Below are 17,579 nucleotides of genomic sequence, written 5' to 3' on the forward strand. Positions count from 1 at the left end.
TTAGTTAGCCAGAGCTGTTTTGCAAAAAAAAGTTTTTTTAATGTTTTCTGCATCAAAGTAAAATCAATAATTTTTATTAAATAATAGCATAAGAAATAAAAGGTATTAACATCAGGGGTTATGCCAATTTAGAAACAAGTCTAAGATGCTACTCATTGGTGTTTATAGAGAAATAAAATAAGTTTTTCTGAAGGACACAATGGAATGAAATTATTATTTCAGGGTGTTACTAAAAACTTTTAAGATATTCTACTCTGGTCAGTGATAGTCACTTAAAGTAGGTTGACTTACTGAAACTACCATGTCCGGCAAATCTAGGCGACTGAATTAGGAATCACAGGTAATCATATTCACTATTATTGAGGAACTAGCTATTATTTAGTTTCTATTATCTTAGGAACTGAATTTAGAGACTAGAGAAGATGATAAGCCACTGTATAGCTTAGGCTAGGTGGGAAAATCTAGGCAGAAAATATATATTGCAGTATAGGGCAGTCAGAGTACGAAGCCAAAGACAGAAAACAAACTAAATCTTCTAAAAAATAAATGATGACATTCAGAGTCAATGTAAGAAAAATATTTTCAAAAGCTAGGAATATGTGAGGAATATTATTTACTTATTATTACATTATTTACCAATAAATCATAGCATGTTTCATTTATAAGCTACTGTAACATTGTAAGGAAAAAGCCATTCCTTCTCTCCCTGCACAAATCCACCATTCTTCTATTTAATAGCAAACAGACTGCACTTTACAAAGCTCTGTTTTCCTGTTCCCCCTTGGGGATCCTTGGAAAGTTCTAATGTTTAAAGATCTGTTTCCCAATCAGTAAGATAAATAAGCTTCATTTAAGTAGTCTTAATTAAAGGTCTATTATCAGAGTCACCTGTGGAGCTTTGGCGCTCATCCCTAGATTCCAATTTGATAACTTTGAGGTGGAATCTAGGCATCTGCTGAGAATCACTGAAGTAGGTGATCTATGACGTAGACACACGAGGTAGGCACACCTACCATCGGCTCAGCTGGTAAAGAACTTGCCTGCAATGTACGAGACCTGGGTTCCATCCCTGGGTTGGGAAGATCCCCTGGAGGTGGGCATGGCAACCCACTCCAGTATTTTTGCCCGGGAAATTCTAAGGGCAGAGGAGCCAAAGCACATAATTCAAATAAAAACAATTGATTCTCAAAGATATAAGAACCTAGGCCCTCTTTAGATAAACAGATGCAATCACTTAATGATTATTAAGTGCCTATTCAAAGATAAAAACCTTGGAAACTTTTTTAATATTACTGAGACGTTTCACTCAGTCAACACGTGTTACGTACTTCTATCTGCTGGTAACAGGGCTATAAGACAGAGACCATACTATCCAAGGGACAGAGTGGTGAACCCCTGCAGAGCTTATATCTAGACAGCTAGCAGCAACTGCTTAATGATGACTGATTTTGGAGCACATGATCCGTCCTTTCCTTTCTAATATTCTGGATGAATACATGGATGAAAGGATATACAGATGGAGCTAGAGAGATGAATCGAGAGATGAACATAGGTTACAAGACAGAGGCAGTGGAGACAGATAAATAGGTTTGTAATATCTATTTTAATTCTCTTTCTTGAGGAAGCAAGTTCTTCCATCTGCCTTTCAGGCAATTACACAGTAATTTTATAAGAAAAGGAGCCCACGTGGTGTTGCCTCCTTGGGCCTGACATATTCCAACATATTTGATGTAAGTAACATGGACTGTGAAGAAAGCCTAGCGCCGAAGAATTGATGCTTTTGAACTGTGGTGTTGGAGAAGACTTTTGAGAGTCCTTTGGAATGCAAGGAGATCCAACCAGTCCATCCTAAAGGAGAACAGTCCTGGGTGTTCATTGGAAGGGCTGATGCTGAGGCTGAAACTCTAATACTTTGGCCACCTCATGCAAAGAGTTGACTCATTGGAAAAGACTCTGATGCTGGGAGGGATTGGGGGCAGGAGGAGAAGGGGACGACAGAGGATGACATGGCTGGATGGCATCGTTGACTTGATGGACGTGAGTTTGAGTGAACTCCGGGAGATGGCGATGGACAAGGAGGCCTGGTGTGCTGCGATTCATGGGGTCAAAAAGAGTCGGACATGACTGAGCGACTGAACTGAACATATGTCTATACAGAATTCCACTGTAACATCAGTGTTTTTCTTCCTTACTACCAGCACTAGCATGCTGTAATGGCTGGTACCTGGACTGAAAAAGTCTTAAAAGACTGAACAATGTCCTAAATGAGGATTTTAACATAAAATTTTGAGAAAACACTTTAAACGAAAACTTAACGTAAATTATAGACTGTACTGACTCTGCAGTTTTCCCCAAAATGTCTAACTTACCATAATTAAATTCAAAAACATTTTCTGATTATTCTCTCAATTATTAGGTAGCTATACAGTTAGAGCCTTACTTCACAACACTGTATAAGAGACTTATAGGGAAGGAGAATGAAGATGCTAAACTCACCTCTTGACCGGATTTTCCTGAATTTTCTGAATGTAAAGACTCAATTTCTCCTTCAATCATAGCAGCTTCTAGGCATTCATGTAGATCTTTGAATCCATTGACCTGAAGTGGGTACTGACCAAACATTTCAGTATTTTCAAATTTTTTACCTATAAGAGAGGAGAAATTCATATTCCTCAATATGGCCTTTTAGCTTCCAAAAAGTAAGTAAATGTATATATTATCTCTTCAACCTAAAAACTATACCTGTTTATGTTTCAGACAAATAGATGGGGAAACAAATGTTTACATTTCAGGCAAATGGATGGGCAAACAATGGAAACATTGACAGACTTTATTTTCCTGGGCTCCCAAATCTCTGCAGATGGTGACTGCAGCCATGAAATTTAAAAAGACACTTGCTCCTTGGAAGAGAAGCAATGGCAAACCTAGACAGCATATTAAAAAGCAGAGATATTACTCTGCCTACAAAGGTCTGTATAGTCAAAGCTATCTTTTTTCCAGCAGTCATGTACGGATGTGAGAGTTGGACCATAAAGAATGCTGAGCCCCAAAGAATTAATGCCTTCGAACTGTGGTGCTGGAAGAGTCTCCTGAGAGTCCCTTGGACTGCAAGGATATCAAACTAGTCAATCCTAAAGGAAATCAACCTTGAATATCCATTGGAAGGACTGATGCTGAAGCTGAAGCTCCAATATTTTGGCCACTTGATGTGAAGAGCCAACTCACTGGAAAAGACCCTGATGCTGGAAAAGGCTGAAGGCAGGAGGAGAAGGGGACAATAGAGGATGAGATGGTTGGATGGCAAAACCGACTCAATAGACATGAGTCTGAGCTAACTCCGGGAGATGATGATAGGGAAGCTTGGCATGCTGCAGTCCATGGGCCCCAAAATGTCAGACATGACTGAGCAACTAACCAACATTTCAGACAGCTATAGTTACTACTGTTTTCCTACTGGCTTCTACATGCATGTAAGTATATTCACATACAGCTATGCTACAGATATTAATCACACACTCATATGTGTATATGTAATTATATTCGTGTGTGTGTGTGTATGTTTATTCTTTAAAAAAGTACCTTTTAAGGGCAAGATACTATACTAACATTGAGAATATGCATAGCAGCATACAAAAGTTATAGAGTCTCTGAGCTAAGGAAACTTTTAGCCTGTTGGAAAAATGCAATATGCACATTAATTGCACATACAGCTATGAACAAATATTATTACAGCTGTCAGAAAAGGTGTGGTGAGATAGAGTGCTGTGAGAAGATTTGGAAGGGGAGCAAATCTAGTCTTTAGGGCAGGAGGGTAAAGCAAGGAAGACTTCCACAGGAAAATGACATTTATGCTGAGACTGCAAAGGTGAATAGGAGGTAGCCAAGCCAGAACTGGAAAGCCAGAGTATCCCTGGCCAAGAACAGAACAGCCAGAAACTTTCAGGCTGCAGAGAACTTGGCATGTTTAAAGAATTAAGGGAAAGGAAGTATGGCTTAGGGGAGCAACATGGACATGACAATGAAGAGTTAGGTGGGAGAATCAAATCAAAATTCTTAAACCAAGTCTACTAGCCCTTGTTAAGAATTTTTTCCTAGTATATTCTGAATATAATGGAAAACTGCTGAATAATTAAATATAGGAATAAGAGGCTCAGATTTACATCTCTGAAAAATCCTTATGGTTTCTGTTAAAGTGATAAAGCTGGTATGTGACTATATAGAATACATCTATAAATAAAAGTAGAATAAACAGGAGTTAATAATATAAGTGTATAAAAACAGATGAAGTAACACATACACACATTTATTAATATATACAAAAGGAAGCACCAATAGGACTTGATTGGTTCACAGGCAGGATGAGGAACAGACAAGAAAGGAAAGTATCGAGAATAATGTTCAGATTTCGAGCATGAGTAACTGATTTTTATCCACTGAAAAGGGCACCAGTGAAGAAGAGTAGAGGATTTTTTTTTTTTTTTACTTTTGTGTTAAGGCAGCAGGGAAAATCATTGGTTTAGAATGGCCCATGATATTTTTATGTTGTGAAGAGCAAGACATAAATAAGTCAGTAACTAAGACTGATGTGAAGCTATAAACTGAATAAGTAGTAGCTTATTCATAGCAGGAAATCAAGGGAGTAAATGAGATTTCCCAAGGAATTAGCAAACAAGAAGAGGAAGAGGATCTAAGCTGAGTCCCAAGGCTGTCTTACATTTAGATATAGAAAAAAAACTACAAATATAATTCCTAAAAAGTTATCAATGGAGGCATGAGAAAGCCAAGATAATATGGTGGACTAGAAGCCAGAGAAGTATTTTCAATGAAAAAGCAGATAAAAGGAAGAGGAGGAGGAGGAGAAGGATTGGAGTCAACAGCACTAATAGTTGGTAAGAATTCAGTGAGAATTGAGAGGGATCCAATGGACTATCCAATGGACTAACACATTTAGGAAATCAATAACCTTCAAAAGCCCCCTTTTAGAAGAGGTCTGGAGCCAGAAATAAAAATGGGATAGGTCAAATATTGGAGAGATAGCAGATAAAAACAAGATCCTATCTTTAAATAAAGGAGGTTATTTCTGAATAAGATTAACTGAAAAAGAACATGTGAAGGGATTTTATTTTTTTTTAATTTTAAAGATATGAAATACCAGTTCATGTCTAAATATTGATGTGAATGACACAGTGAAAGGAAGAAGCGAAAGATACAGAAATAAAAGCAAAATAAAGGACAGAAAAAGACCTGAGAGAAAGCATGAAAAGATGAGATTCTTATTAGCACACTAGCCATTGATTAATCGACAAAATAATTCCTTTATTACCTGGAGTGACAAAGAAAAGAATGAGGTGGTAGTAGGAATGGACCCAGGTTGGGAAGCCTAAAGCTCCTAATCTGAGGAAGTCACTTTTAAGAACTATGATAACAAAAAAAAAATTATAAGCACAAAATTAGATCCGTGGCCTTAGCCAGGATCCACGGTTAGGTTTCGTAAACTTCAACGTCAATCTATGAAATCCGAGGTAAGGAATTTTTCAGAAAATGAAGAGACAAAGAAATTATATTAAACATAGAAAAACTGGAAATTTTTATTGCAGAAAATGGGAAAGAAGACAGGGATGAAGACAGACAGAATGAGTGCCAGGGAGGGTTACGGGATTGGGACTAGTGAAGCTTAGAGTCACTGCAACCTCATGATCCACTACAATAAGCCCATTTGAGTGATTTCCTCCTAACAACAGTTAGGTTCTCAGTACATGCAGAGAGAAGAAAATAATTCCAGGAGGGCCAGAGACTAGTCAGAGAGGGCATGCCAGAAGGGAAAGGGGGAAAAGAGTTTCAGCAATCTATAAGGAGGATCATAATGGACAAGGAAGGAAAGGCAAAGGCTGAGAACAGAATGGAGAGATCAACGGCCTAGAAGCTCTGGTGGAGCTGAATGAACTTATGCAACAGAAGACTTTAGTAAACAAACTGAAAATTACCCTACCTCAGAGTCACTAGTCTAAAAAATGCATTAGGAAGATATATGTAAAAATGACAAGAAAGTGCTCTAAAATATATTGTTAACAAAGCAAATACATAGTTCACCTGGCAATGTACTGAAATCACATTTATACAGCACAGCAACATTGAAACAACATACCAAAACCAAGTACAACAACTTCACCACTGATGGAGAAATTTTAATAATCCCTTCTAAGAATCCAGGTAATAAAGGTAGAAGTGCTCATGAGGAGTATATTATCAACAGTGCACAGTCACAACCTGATTAGAGCTCCTCAACTTCTACAGGTAGTGTTCTACTTCAAATAAAAACTAGTATGACAGTATGGACATCCTAAATAGGAATACAATTCACTATATAAAATATCCCACTATTTATATAATGAATATTCAGCATTTGAGGCAAACAAAATGTACTGACAGCTCAGTACAACCTTTAGCGCATCTAAATCCCGAGTTAGTCTCTGCCTTTCTCCAAATCTCAAACTATAAAATCATATTCAAACAAAACTTCATGGCAATCCATCACTTAAGATCTTCAAGAAAAATCAAATCCCCAAATTTTATACTTTGGATAATTTGGGTGAACTTTCAAAAGTTGATCCATAGGACCATTTGGGAAAGATAGTTTTTCAAACATGTATGCTTTGAAACTTAAGTGATTTTATTACTTGATGTATATTTTATGAGTCAGTTTCCTGCCCTTGTTAGGAAAACCAGAGTAACTCTTTAGGCCTGGATTTTGACTAACAGGAATATTATCACTTTTAACTGATTTTTTTTTAAGATAAGAGTACAATTCTTCCTTGAAAACTATATTCTAAAGAATTTTATAATCAACCCCTAAATGGGAACCCTGCAAAACCCTGACTATGCTGAATTGCTAAGTACAGGTTTTAACTTGCATAGACATGAAACCCTCAAAAACAGTGACCATCATACCAAGCCCAGTATTAAACTCTAATATTATTTTTTAAAGAGGCACCAACTGCCACCTTAACAATTCACAGTATCACAGAACCGTTCCCAAGGAAAGTTAACCGACTATCAATCAGCATGTGATAACATACTCTGCACTTTCCTTTATGCACTCAGTTCTTTGCTTTCTATATAAGTGATTAGCATTAGCAATGTTAACAGAAACCACTAGACAGAGGAAGTCAAAAACCATTCCACAAATACAGCGACTATTGTGACAAAGGACCAAACAATTAATAATATCTCAGTCGTAATAAAGAAGTAAATATGCAACTGTACCTTCAAGCACTCCCACAGCTAGGAATCTTCCATAGAACAGCTCTACCATGGGGTTCTTTGGCTTGTCTTCATCCCTAAAAATCACATTAAAACTATAAATGTGACTACAATTTTTAATTTTTAGAACTATAATAGAGAAAACATTAAAAGAACAATAATAGATGCCAAGACAATAACATTTATGCACTTATTGTGTGTTTGGCTCTGCTACTTAGTGTTGAGCCAAGATATTTAAATTTTTTCTGTTTCTTCACGTGTCAACTGAGGATATTAAACCCACAAAGCGGTTGTAAGGGTTAAAAACTGTGTGGGATGTCACTGTAAGAAGATATGAACCCAGTTTGTATTCACAAAGTACCTGATCATTCCATTATCATTTAGAGTATGGACTTTTAGTCATACAATACATGCTTATTTGGACTTGCTGGAAAGGAGGAAAAACCCCTCTTGGACACACCAGTGAAATAACAAAATATCAGTTTTGAACCAAGTAGCTAAAGAGGTATGCCAATCTTTTGTAAAGTTTCATGTTGCTGGTAAAATTAGGCATCTGTGAATTTTCCAAATTCTTTAACATATAAATTTGTTTTCTTGGGTTTTTTTTGGGGGGGAGGGGCTTGAAGCAAGTAGAAATTTTTAACTTTTTCTTTAATGTTTTGTATCCTGTGATCTAAAAACACAAAGTTTATCTTGGCCTCAGTATATAAAAGTTATGTTTTATCCACAACTGTACAGAGACTTTTTCTTCATAAATTTTTGCTTAAATTAATAAAACTGATTTACCTTTTAAAAAGAGAGAAAGATACTATTTGTCTCTTGATGTGTTACATGCACCTGCATTTAAACCATAAAACAACTGGAGGGAAATACTTCACTTAAGGCTCCCAACAATTCTGAAGTAGTATGGTGGTTATTAGTGCTGTACAAAAAGATTTCCAGCCCTCTACTTTCAGATATATAGTAAGAAGCACTTTCCGATCTACTTTCTATTTAAATTTGAAAAAAAAAAAATCTGAATTGTGATAAAATACACAGTATAAAATTTACCCTCTTAACCATCTTTAAGTGTACAGTTCCGCAGTGTTAAGTACATTCACAACTGTTGTGGAACCAACCTCTAGAACTAATTTCAGCTTGAGAAATCGATTAAACAATTCCACATTCCTCCCTCCCATCAGGCCCTGGTAACCGCCATTCTAACTTTCTGTTTCTTTGAAAGTGACAACTCTAAACACATCCATCGTGTAAGTGAAACACAGTGGCTGTCTTTTTGTGACTAGTTTATTTCACTCAGCATCATGTTTTCAAGATTCATCCATGTTGTAGCATGCATCAGAGTTTCCTTACTTGCTAAGGACATTCCATTGTATACGTATACCACATCTGTATTTCCATTCATCCATGGACATAATCAGTGACTTTCAACATCTGTCTATTGTGAAGAATGCTGCTATGAACATGAGTGTGCAGCATCTCTTTGAGACCCTGACATAAATGCTTTTGGATTTAAATTCAGCAGTGGAATTGCTGGATCATCATGTGGTTAATTTTTGCTGTTCCGTCTTTATAAATTCAACTGACAAACTGTAAGATATTTGAAGGATACAACATAATGATTTGATGTATGTATACATGTGAAAGGATTCCCTCTATCAAATGATACTTCTACTATTAATTTTTTTTAACAACCATAATGTTTTCCACAGCAGCTGCACCATTTTACATTTCCATCAACAGGGCAAAAAAGTTTCAATTTTTTTCACATTTCAATACTTGTTATTTTCTGTTTTTGTTTTTTTTTCTTTGCACAACAAAACATGAGTGGAGGCAATGTGTGTCATTTCTGGTCTGTAACTTTGAGAGTCAATATACTTTTCACTGATATGGTGATCCCAGAAGGCTGGGATGAGATGAAGCCTCTGTCATCTGATATGGGGAAGAGGAAGAACACAAAGACTGTCACTCCTGATGTAAAAGTCCATGAATCTTTAGACATAAAGATTAGTACCTCCATTTTCATGCATCATACTCCCGTGTACTGGGTTGGTCAAAAAGTTCGTTCGAGTTTTTCCATGACATCTTACAGAACTTTTTGGCTAACCCAACAGGAAAACAACATTCCTGGTTTCTCTCCTTATTTTCACACACATACTACACAGAAAGAGCAATGACATACCAGGTTGATGTCTCTGACATAAGAAACTGTAAGCGCAGCTGTACTAATTCTGAATTCTCTTTTCAAGTATCTTATCAATTCTTTGTATCTAAATTTTGGTCTTCTCGCCACTGACCTGCGGTATGCACTGACCTTCCCTAAGGAGTCAGGAGGACAAATTTTCCAGAAATTCTTTACCCTGTTCTTCTTCGCAAACTCTCAGAGGTCTTATTCTTTACTGTGCATTTAAGCTTTGAATTTCAGGGACCCAGACTGTTGTTATCAACAAAAGTGCAAGGAACACAAGTGAAGAGCAATTTAAAACACCTGAGACTTCTATAATAGAAATGATATATCCAGCACTTGCACGAAGAAAAGATAGACTGATGCAGATATCACAAATATCAAAGGCCAAAAGAAATCATCAAAGAAAGCTTGTATCAGGGACACCTCAGCCTCAGAAATTACGTTGGTACAGAAAGAGTTCAAAGATTTAGAGCAACTGATACAGTACTCAGTGCTTCCCAATCTTTTAAACTTTATTTTTTTTTTTTTAAATTTTAAAATCTTTAATTCTTACATGCATTCCCAAACATGAACCCCCCTCCCACCTCCCTCCCCATAACATCTTTCTGGGTCATCCCCATGCACCAGCCCCAAGCATGCTGCATCCTGCGTCAGACATAGACTGGCGATTCAATTCACATGATAGTATACATGTTAGAATGGCATTCTTACCTCCATGAACAGTAAAGCAAAAACAAAACTACTGAGAAACAAATGAGAAGTATTTCAAGTAAGGCTTGTGATTTCAGGTGAAGTAGGAAAGTTCTAGATTCTTTTAAAACAGTTTTAGAAAAAGGAGAGAAAAAACTTGTTAGTTCAGTTCAGTTTAGTCGCTCAGTTGTGTCCGACTCTTTCAGACCCCATGGACTTCAGCACGCCAGGACTCCCGAAGTTACTCAAACTCATGTCCATTGAGTCGGTGATGCCATCTAACCATCTCATCCTCTGTCCTCCCCTTCTCCTCCTGCTTTCAATCTTTCCCAACACCAGGGTCTTTCCACATGAGTCAGCTCTTCACATCAGGTGGCCAAAGTATTGGAGTTAGCTTCAGCATCAGTCAGTCGTTCCAATGAACATTCAGGACTGATTTCCTTTAGAATGGACTGGTTGGATCTCCTTGCAGTCCAAGGGACTCTGAAGAGTCTTCTCCAAACCATAGTTCAAAAGCATCGATTCTTTATTGCTCAGCTTTCTTTAGAGTCCAACTCTCACATCCATACATGAATACTGGAAAAACCATAGCCTTGACTAGATGGACCTTTGCTGGCAAAGTAATGACTCTGCTTTTTGATATGCTGTCTAGGTTGGTCCTAACTTTCCTTCCAAGGAGTAAGCATCTTTTTATTTATGGCTGCAGTCACCACCTGCAGTGATTTTGGAGCCCAAAAAATAAAGTCGACACTGTTTCTCCATCTATTTGCCATGAAGTGATGGGACCAGACGCCATGATCTTAGTCTTCTGAATGTTCAGCTTTAAGCCTACCTTTTCACTCTCCTCTTTCACTTTCATCAAGAGGCTTTTTAGTTCCTCTTCACTTTCTGTAATAAGGTTGGTGTCATCTGCATATCTGAGGTTATTGATATTTCTCCCGGTAATCTTGATTCCAGCTTGTGCTTCATCCAGCCTGGCATTTCTCATGATGTACTCTGCATATAAGTTAAATAAGCAGGGTGACAATATATAGCCTTGACATACTCCTTTTCCTATTTGGAACCAGTCTGTTGTTCCATGTCCAGTTCTAACTGTTGCTTCCTGACCTGCATACAGATTTCTGAGGAGGCAGGTCAGGTGGTCTGACCTGCCTCCTCAGAATTCCCATCTCTTTCAGAATTTTCTGCAGTTTATTGTGATCCACACAGTCAAAGGCTTTAGCATAGTCAATAAAGCAGAAATAGATGTTTTTCTGGAACTCTCTTGCTTTTTTGATGATCCAGCAGATGTTGGCAATTTGATCTCTGGTAACTTGTTAGTTACTAGACCAGAAAAGTTGACACTCGAACCCAAAAGAAATTTTTAGAAGTAAAGTGAGTAAAATAAGGAAAGATCTCCAAAACCAGAAAAGAATGATCCTTTCAGAAGTAAACAGGATTCAAGAAACAGCCAAGTGGCAGTCTAGAGAGAGACAGCCATCAGGGAGCTTTGTTGAACAGAGGCTACCACAGGAGGTGATTACAGCAAGTCTGGACAGATTTCAGAAGAGGAAAGAGGGACTTCATGGTAAAGTACTCAAAGAATTACAGAGAGAACTCCAAAGAGACTCAGCTTCCATAGATGGGGATACAGACAGCATTCACACTCTGGGGAAACATGCTCAATAAATTTTGGGGGTTGGAACTCTAAGGAAAAGTACAAGGAACATGAATTTTACTAAAGAGGAGCCAGGATGGACAACTGCAGATAAAGTTCACACACAGGCTGTCTGTTGGTCTGACAGGACAGAACCCTGGTGGAATTCTGCAACACAAAAGAGGTGAAGGTGGGCAATGCCTGTGTGAATAATAGACTACTTGGGCATACTCCTAACTCATATTTCACTAACTCTCATTATGACAGACCTATTAAGACAGCATAGAGGGATAGGGCAGAAAACAAACTCAAGCAACAAGAGGGAGAAGACACTTGGCATTCAAATAGAACTGGTGCCATACAGGTTAAGAGGCAGGTTAAACTATTAAGAATTCAGCCAAGACCTCCTCAAAAAGAATGGGGGCAGGGGGAATGTAACCGCACCTTAAAGAACTATCCCATCCAAGGAAAGAAAAAAAAAAAAAAAGGAGCAGAAAGAAATATACTAAAGGCCTAGATCTAACATTCAAAAGTTGAGAAAACAGCTTATCATAGACATGATGATCTTTACTGGAGCTGGAACTCAGGTTTCAGAAAGCATCCACAGCAGATTCAGTTCAGCATCAGGATGGGGAGATTTACCAAATGAAACTAACATAAAGAAAGAAACTACCTAGAAAGCAGGTTTCACAAGTCTAACCAATCTCATAGCAAAATGCTATGGTAGCAACCATTGTGGCATGAAAATATGTTATTAGAAAGACAGCTTATATTCAGTGCAGCACTGAAGGCCAGTAAACTGAGGTTTGTAAGAAAACTGCAACTTAAGAATTGTTGTAAAAAGAAAAGAAGAGCACCAGATTACAACTGTCAGCATCATAAACTTCTTAACATTCAAAAAGGAAGCAGCTTTCAATGATACAGTCTAAGTTTCCCACAACAGAATTTTCCCCTCAGATATTGTAGATTTAGTGCCATAATCTGGAGAGATTTCTTCCAACGTAAGTTTACAAGCAGTTGTCTAATAAAAAACCAAGTGGCCCTTAATGATAGACATCCTGGCAGAATTAAAAGCATGAAGATTTCCTCCATTTATGACATCATCCAAAGTTTCTGCTGCAGTCTTTAGCAACAGTAACTTGAGTCTGGACTGAACTAAGAGCCAGGAACACTGGAGCTGGACTGAAAGCTAAAGGCTTGAAGCTTCGCTTTTGTTATAAACCTCAGCATTTGTGGCCACAAATTCCAAAAAGCTTATAAATATTATAGGTAACATTCGGGCTTCCACACACTTATCTCAGATTCCTATTTCTCTGTTGATACTGAATATATAACAGAAAAACAAACACAAAAACAGTGTTATTTATCAACCTCCTAAACCCCATAAACTAAACTTCACAGCAACTTACGTCTCTTCTTCAGCTTTCATTTGGAAGGCATCTTCTAACCAATCTAACAATTTGTGTGTAAACTCACTCACGTCTTGCTGTGGGGGGAAAAAAAATGGCTTATTGATATTTGAGCCTACTAATGAAAACACTGCAACATAAAACTTACAGCTAGTCTTTTCTAATGTATAATTAACTGACTCCTCACAAAGGTATCATATGAAATGTTTCACATCAAATGCAAGAAATATTTATAACTTAACCAGAGCATAAAATCAGTATTTGAGAAAAACAAGCATTATATTCATAATACATGAGTTTCACTTTAGGAGGGAAAAATACATATGTATATATATTGATAGATATAAAAATGCAAACTCATGAATGAAATTTTTAAAAAGAGTTATTACCTCCCCCCAGGGTTCTCTAATGAATCTTTATAAAACGAAGGTCCCACATTACCAAAGAGTTATTCCTTATACAAAGATTTATTACTGGCTTCTCCCCTAGAAGGAACATGAGCTTTTAAACAGTTCATTTTCTCAATTCAACTGTTACACATCACTTTTTAAGCCATATCTAATCTTACTAAGATATCTGTTAACTTGGATAGGTTGAGTCCAATCAATCACTGGCTCCCTGATTATCAAGGTCTGCCACTTCTGAAGTTCAAACTGAGTCTCCAATCAGAACCAGCATAATCTTCACCTTCCACAATCCCTTCCATTGGTTCTAGCTCACCTGACATAGATAAACAGGAATAAAGCAGTGGCAGTTGTACTCATCAACTACCATAAACTTCTTTCAACAATCTGACCTGGAGTACAACAAACAGGTTTGTATAGAACCTGTATGAAGAGTGGGGTTAGGTGGGAAGATAAAGCAATTCTTACTATGACTGCCCAGAGACAGCTAAGTAAGTGTAAGCAACTTGCTTTTATCAAAATAGCCCTAAGTATAAAACAAACTTACTGTTACACATTTCCACAGCTAGAAGTTTTTTGAAGAGCATCTAGGACAAGAGATTTACTTTTAAAATGTTGAAACTAAGGTCTAGGAAGCATAAATAAACTGCTCCCAAGCCATATGAAGACAACCAAACTTCACACAAAAAGCTAGCTATAAACATCCATACCACCTGTAGTGGGTTACATTGAGGCCTGTCAAAATATACGTCCACTTGGAACCTCAGAATGTGACTATATTCGGATCTTAAAATGACACCATTCTGGACTAAGACAGGCCCTAAATCCAGTGATAGGTACTCTTCTAAGAGGTGGGGGATAGGGGGAAGGAGCAGGCACACAGACATACAGGGGGCAAGGTCATATCAACACAAAGAGATTGGAACCTTAAACCAAGGAACACCAGGAATCACCAGATGGCAGAGGCAAGGAAGGACTAGCTTTGAGGGCCACTGGAGCGAGCACGGCTCATTCGGCCAACACCTTTATTTTGAACTTCTGGCTTCTAGAACTATGGGAGAATCATTCTCTGTTGCTTTGAAATCACTCGGTTTGTGGTCATTTGTTACGGCTGTCCTAACTAATATAATACCTTAAAACGACCTGCCATATTTTTCTATGTTACTTACCTTGCAAGGCTATATCTGACAAGAAAGAAAAAGGTTTCCTAGTTATCCAAGAAGAAAATGTCGGGGGTGGGGGAGGTGTAAAAATTGAAAACAACAACAAACATTAGCAAATTCTGATATGACCACCTTTTTTGTTCATTTATCTTTGCCATTAAAAAAGCATTTTTAAAAAAGTACAGGAAGGCAGTGGCAAAATCAGACATCTTTCAGAACTCTCTGCCAAAGACCCTCTCTGCACATCCAGATAACAGATGCAAGTACTACAACAACTACACTGCAAATGTAGTGGAATTTTTAGACTCTCAAGTATCCTCTTTATTTTCTGCCCATTACATCACTGTCATCGTATTCAACATTGTTGCTATTATCCTCTGCTACTTTCTTTGCTTCTCTTCTGCTTTCCTTCTTTAATTTCTCTAACTTCTCAAATTATATGTAAAAATGTTGGTATGTTTGTAGATATTTTCTACCTTTATAGGAAAATTTCCAACATTCTTCATAGAAATTGATAAAAAGTAACCAAACAGCACTACATAAAGTTTGGGAACTAAAAGAAACAGTGACAAAGTTAATACCATTCAGAAACAAAGTTAATATCATTCAGAAACTTTTTCTGAGTGAGGAATTTCTGCCAGCAAAAACAGGCATATCAAAAGCATGTATACTAAACTGACACTGGGTTATCACACCTTGGTGAAGATTTTTAACTACACACTTGTGAACATTTTTCATTTTACCTGTTACTTTCATTTAGTAATTTTAATTAAAATTACAGCTTGGTTTATCATATACTATCAAGATTACTGTTTTTTAATTTAAAAGTAAATCTTCCAAATAATATTTTAAATGGCTCCAGTTTATTCTTATAAAAATAAGAATTGTTTTGATAATAGAAATGTTATTCTCATTTATCATTTCAAAACACTGCTTAAGGAAGAAAAAATTAAAATAAAAATAGTTAATAAACAAGTAAGCACAAAAAAAGCTACCTGCTGGGAGTCATTTGATTTGAAAGCATCTTTAAGAATCTCAACTGCTCTAGATGGATCAACATATTTCCTTTTAGTACCAACAAGAAGTGCAAATAGATATCGAAGCTCACGCATGAAAGGCAAATTCCGATGCTCCTATTGAAAAAAAGAAAGAAAAATTCTTAAGTAAAATTAATTTTTTTACTGGTAAAGGGATACTCAAGTAAAAATTAACCAGAAATTTAACTAATATAGCTTAAGAATGAGTCCAGCATCCTATTATAAAAAAAGAAAGAGTGTTGGTTTCAACTAGGAGACAGAAAGGAGTCAAGCATGGAAACAGCAGAGCATCTAGCTTAAGCTCACAATTTTAGCATAAATGCCATATATTCACAGCAAATCATGTCATTACCCAGCCAAGAATATCCTCATTTATGTCTGTTTATTATAATCCTTCCCATTCAGCAAAGCCCAGCTGCTGCTGAGAACAGCAATAACAAGAGCCAACATTCAATGAGTGTTTAATCACGTACCAGGCACTATTTAAGTACTTTACCCTCAATAAACCCATTTAAGCAAAAAATCCCTCCTCCACCATGAAGTCTTCCCAGGCCCCTCCACGTCAATGATCTCGTCAAACTCCACATCAACTGAAATTAATGTTTTTCACTTAGGAATCAATCACTAACTGAAACTGTTATGTGATAATCCCAATTATCAGACTAATATTAGTCAAATAAGAATGTATCATCCTTCCAGGGTTCCTTTTGCAAGTTTACTTTTATTTTTTGATAAACTGTTAAGTTTCACAAAGACAAGAATATCTGTATATCCTTCACAACTTTTTCCTACACAAAACAAGCATTCAATTCTTCCTGGTTGATTAAACCAAATACTCCATATGGAACAAAAACAATCAAATTATCATAAATAATTCATTTTAAAGTAAGAAGAAAATGTTTTGAAACATCATAATTCACCTATCTTAGTGAAACATGATAACAAATCAGACAAGTAGTTGTTACTATGGTTAGCTCTTGAAATAAAAATTTTAACAAAGCTTATATATACCATTTAAATATTAGAAAAAACTTTCAAGTTTGAGTTTTGTAGGCATGTGTATGTGTGTACAGTTGATGCCCAGTATAATCAATTAACACAGAAATAGCTGCTCTCAAAATGCATCAAAAAAGGAGTCTTAAGAAACAGATGTAAGGAAACAAAACTGATTCCAAATATTTATCTGATTTAAAAACTACAAATCCACTACAGCAATCAGAAAGTACATAGTCTAACATAAAAATGCTAAGTTTTAAAAAACATTTTAAAAAACATGGATTTTATTTAAGCATAATAAATTCTATCATCTATGATAAAGAATGCAAGTTTTAAATAAGATAAAAAACTAATTCATAATTATTCTGTGGTACTTACTATTTCACAACAAGTGTTTCAAGACTATAAATACTAACCATTTTAATCCACAAAGTAATTTTCAGAAATACCCTTAATTGCTTGTGCTCAATCTCTTCACTCATTACTATACCTACAGCAAAAACAGCTTGAGACATTCCTTGCCAAGTAACAAGGATGAAAAAAAAAATGACTTTTGAAAATTAAGTGAAATTCTGCTAAGAAGTAAATGTGAAAAATTAAATACACTAATAAAACATTCTTTGCTCTTGGCCAATTCCTATAGCTAGAAAAATCTTGAAATTTCAAAGGACAAAATTAGTGAATGCTGTTAAGATTAGCCACTATATGCACCTAAATTATGAAAATACCACCACATATAGGAACTATTCAAACATGATTTTTATCTTTTTTTAACAGATTTACCAAGATATAACTGATG

General features: G+C 36.5%; 1 protein-coding gene across 20 annotated transcripts in view; it reads right to left on the reverse strand.

Moving 5' to 3' along the window:
• The window catches only part of USP25 (ubiquitin specific peptidase 25), a 161,664-nt gene that overhangs the window by 66,311 nt on the left and 77,774 nt on the right, over positions 1 to 17,579 (reverse strand). For all 20 annotated transcript variants that reach the window (XM_069550539.1, XM_069550435.1, XM_069550518.1 and 17 more), the window contains 4 exons: positions 15,743 to 15,880; positions 13,181 to 13,257; positions 7,264 to 7,337; positions 2,497 to 2,645 (listed from right to left, as the gene is read on the reverse strand). In XM_069550539.1, the coding sequence (XP_069406640.1) occupies positions 2,497 to 2,645; positions 7,264 to 7,337; positions 13,181 to 13,257; positions 15,743 to 15,880 (438 nt within the window). The remainder of the gene's footprint in view (positions 1 to 2,496; positions 2,646 to 7,263; positions 7,338 to 13,180; positions 13,258 to 15,742; positions 15,881 to 17,579) is intronic.

Source organism: Ovis canadensis, chromosome 1 (genome assembly GCF_042477335.2).
Source record: "Ovis canadensis isolate MfBH-ARS-UI-01 breed Bighorn chromosome 1, ARS-UI_OviCan_v2, whole genome shotgun sequence".
NCBI lineage: Eukaryota > Metazoa > Chordata > Mammalia > Artiodactyla > Bovidae > Ovis > Ovis canadensis.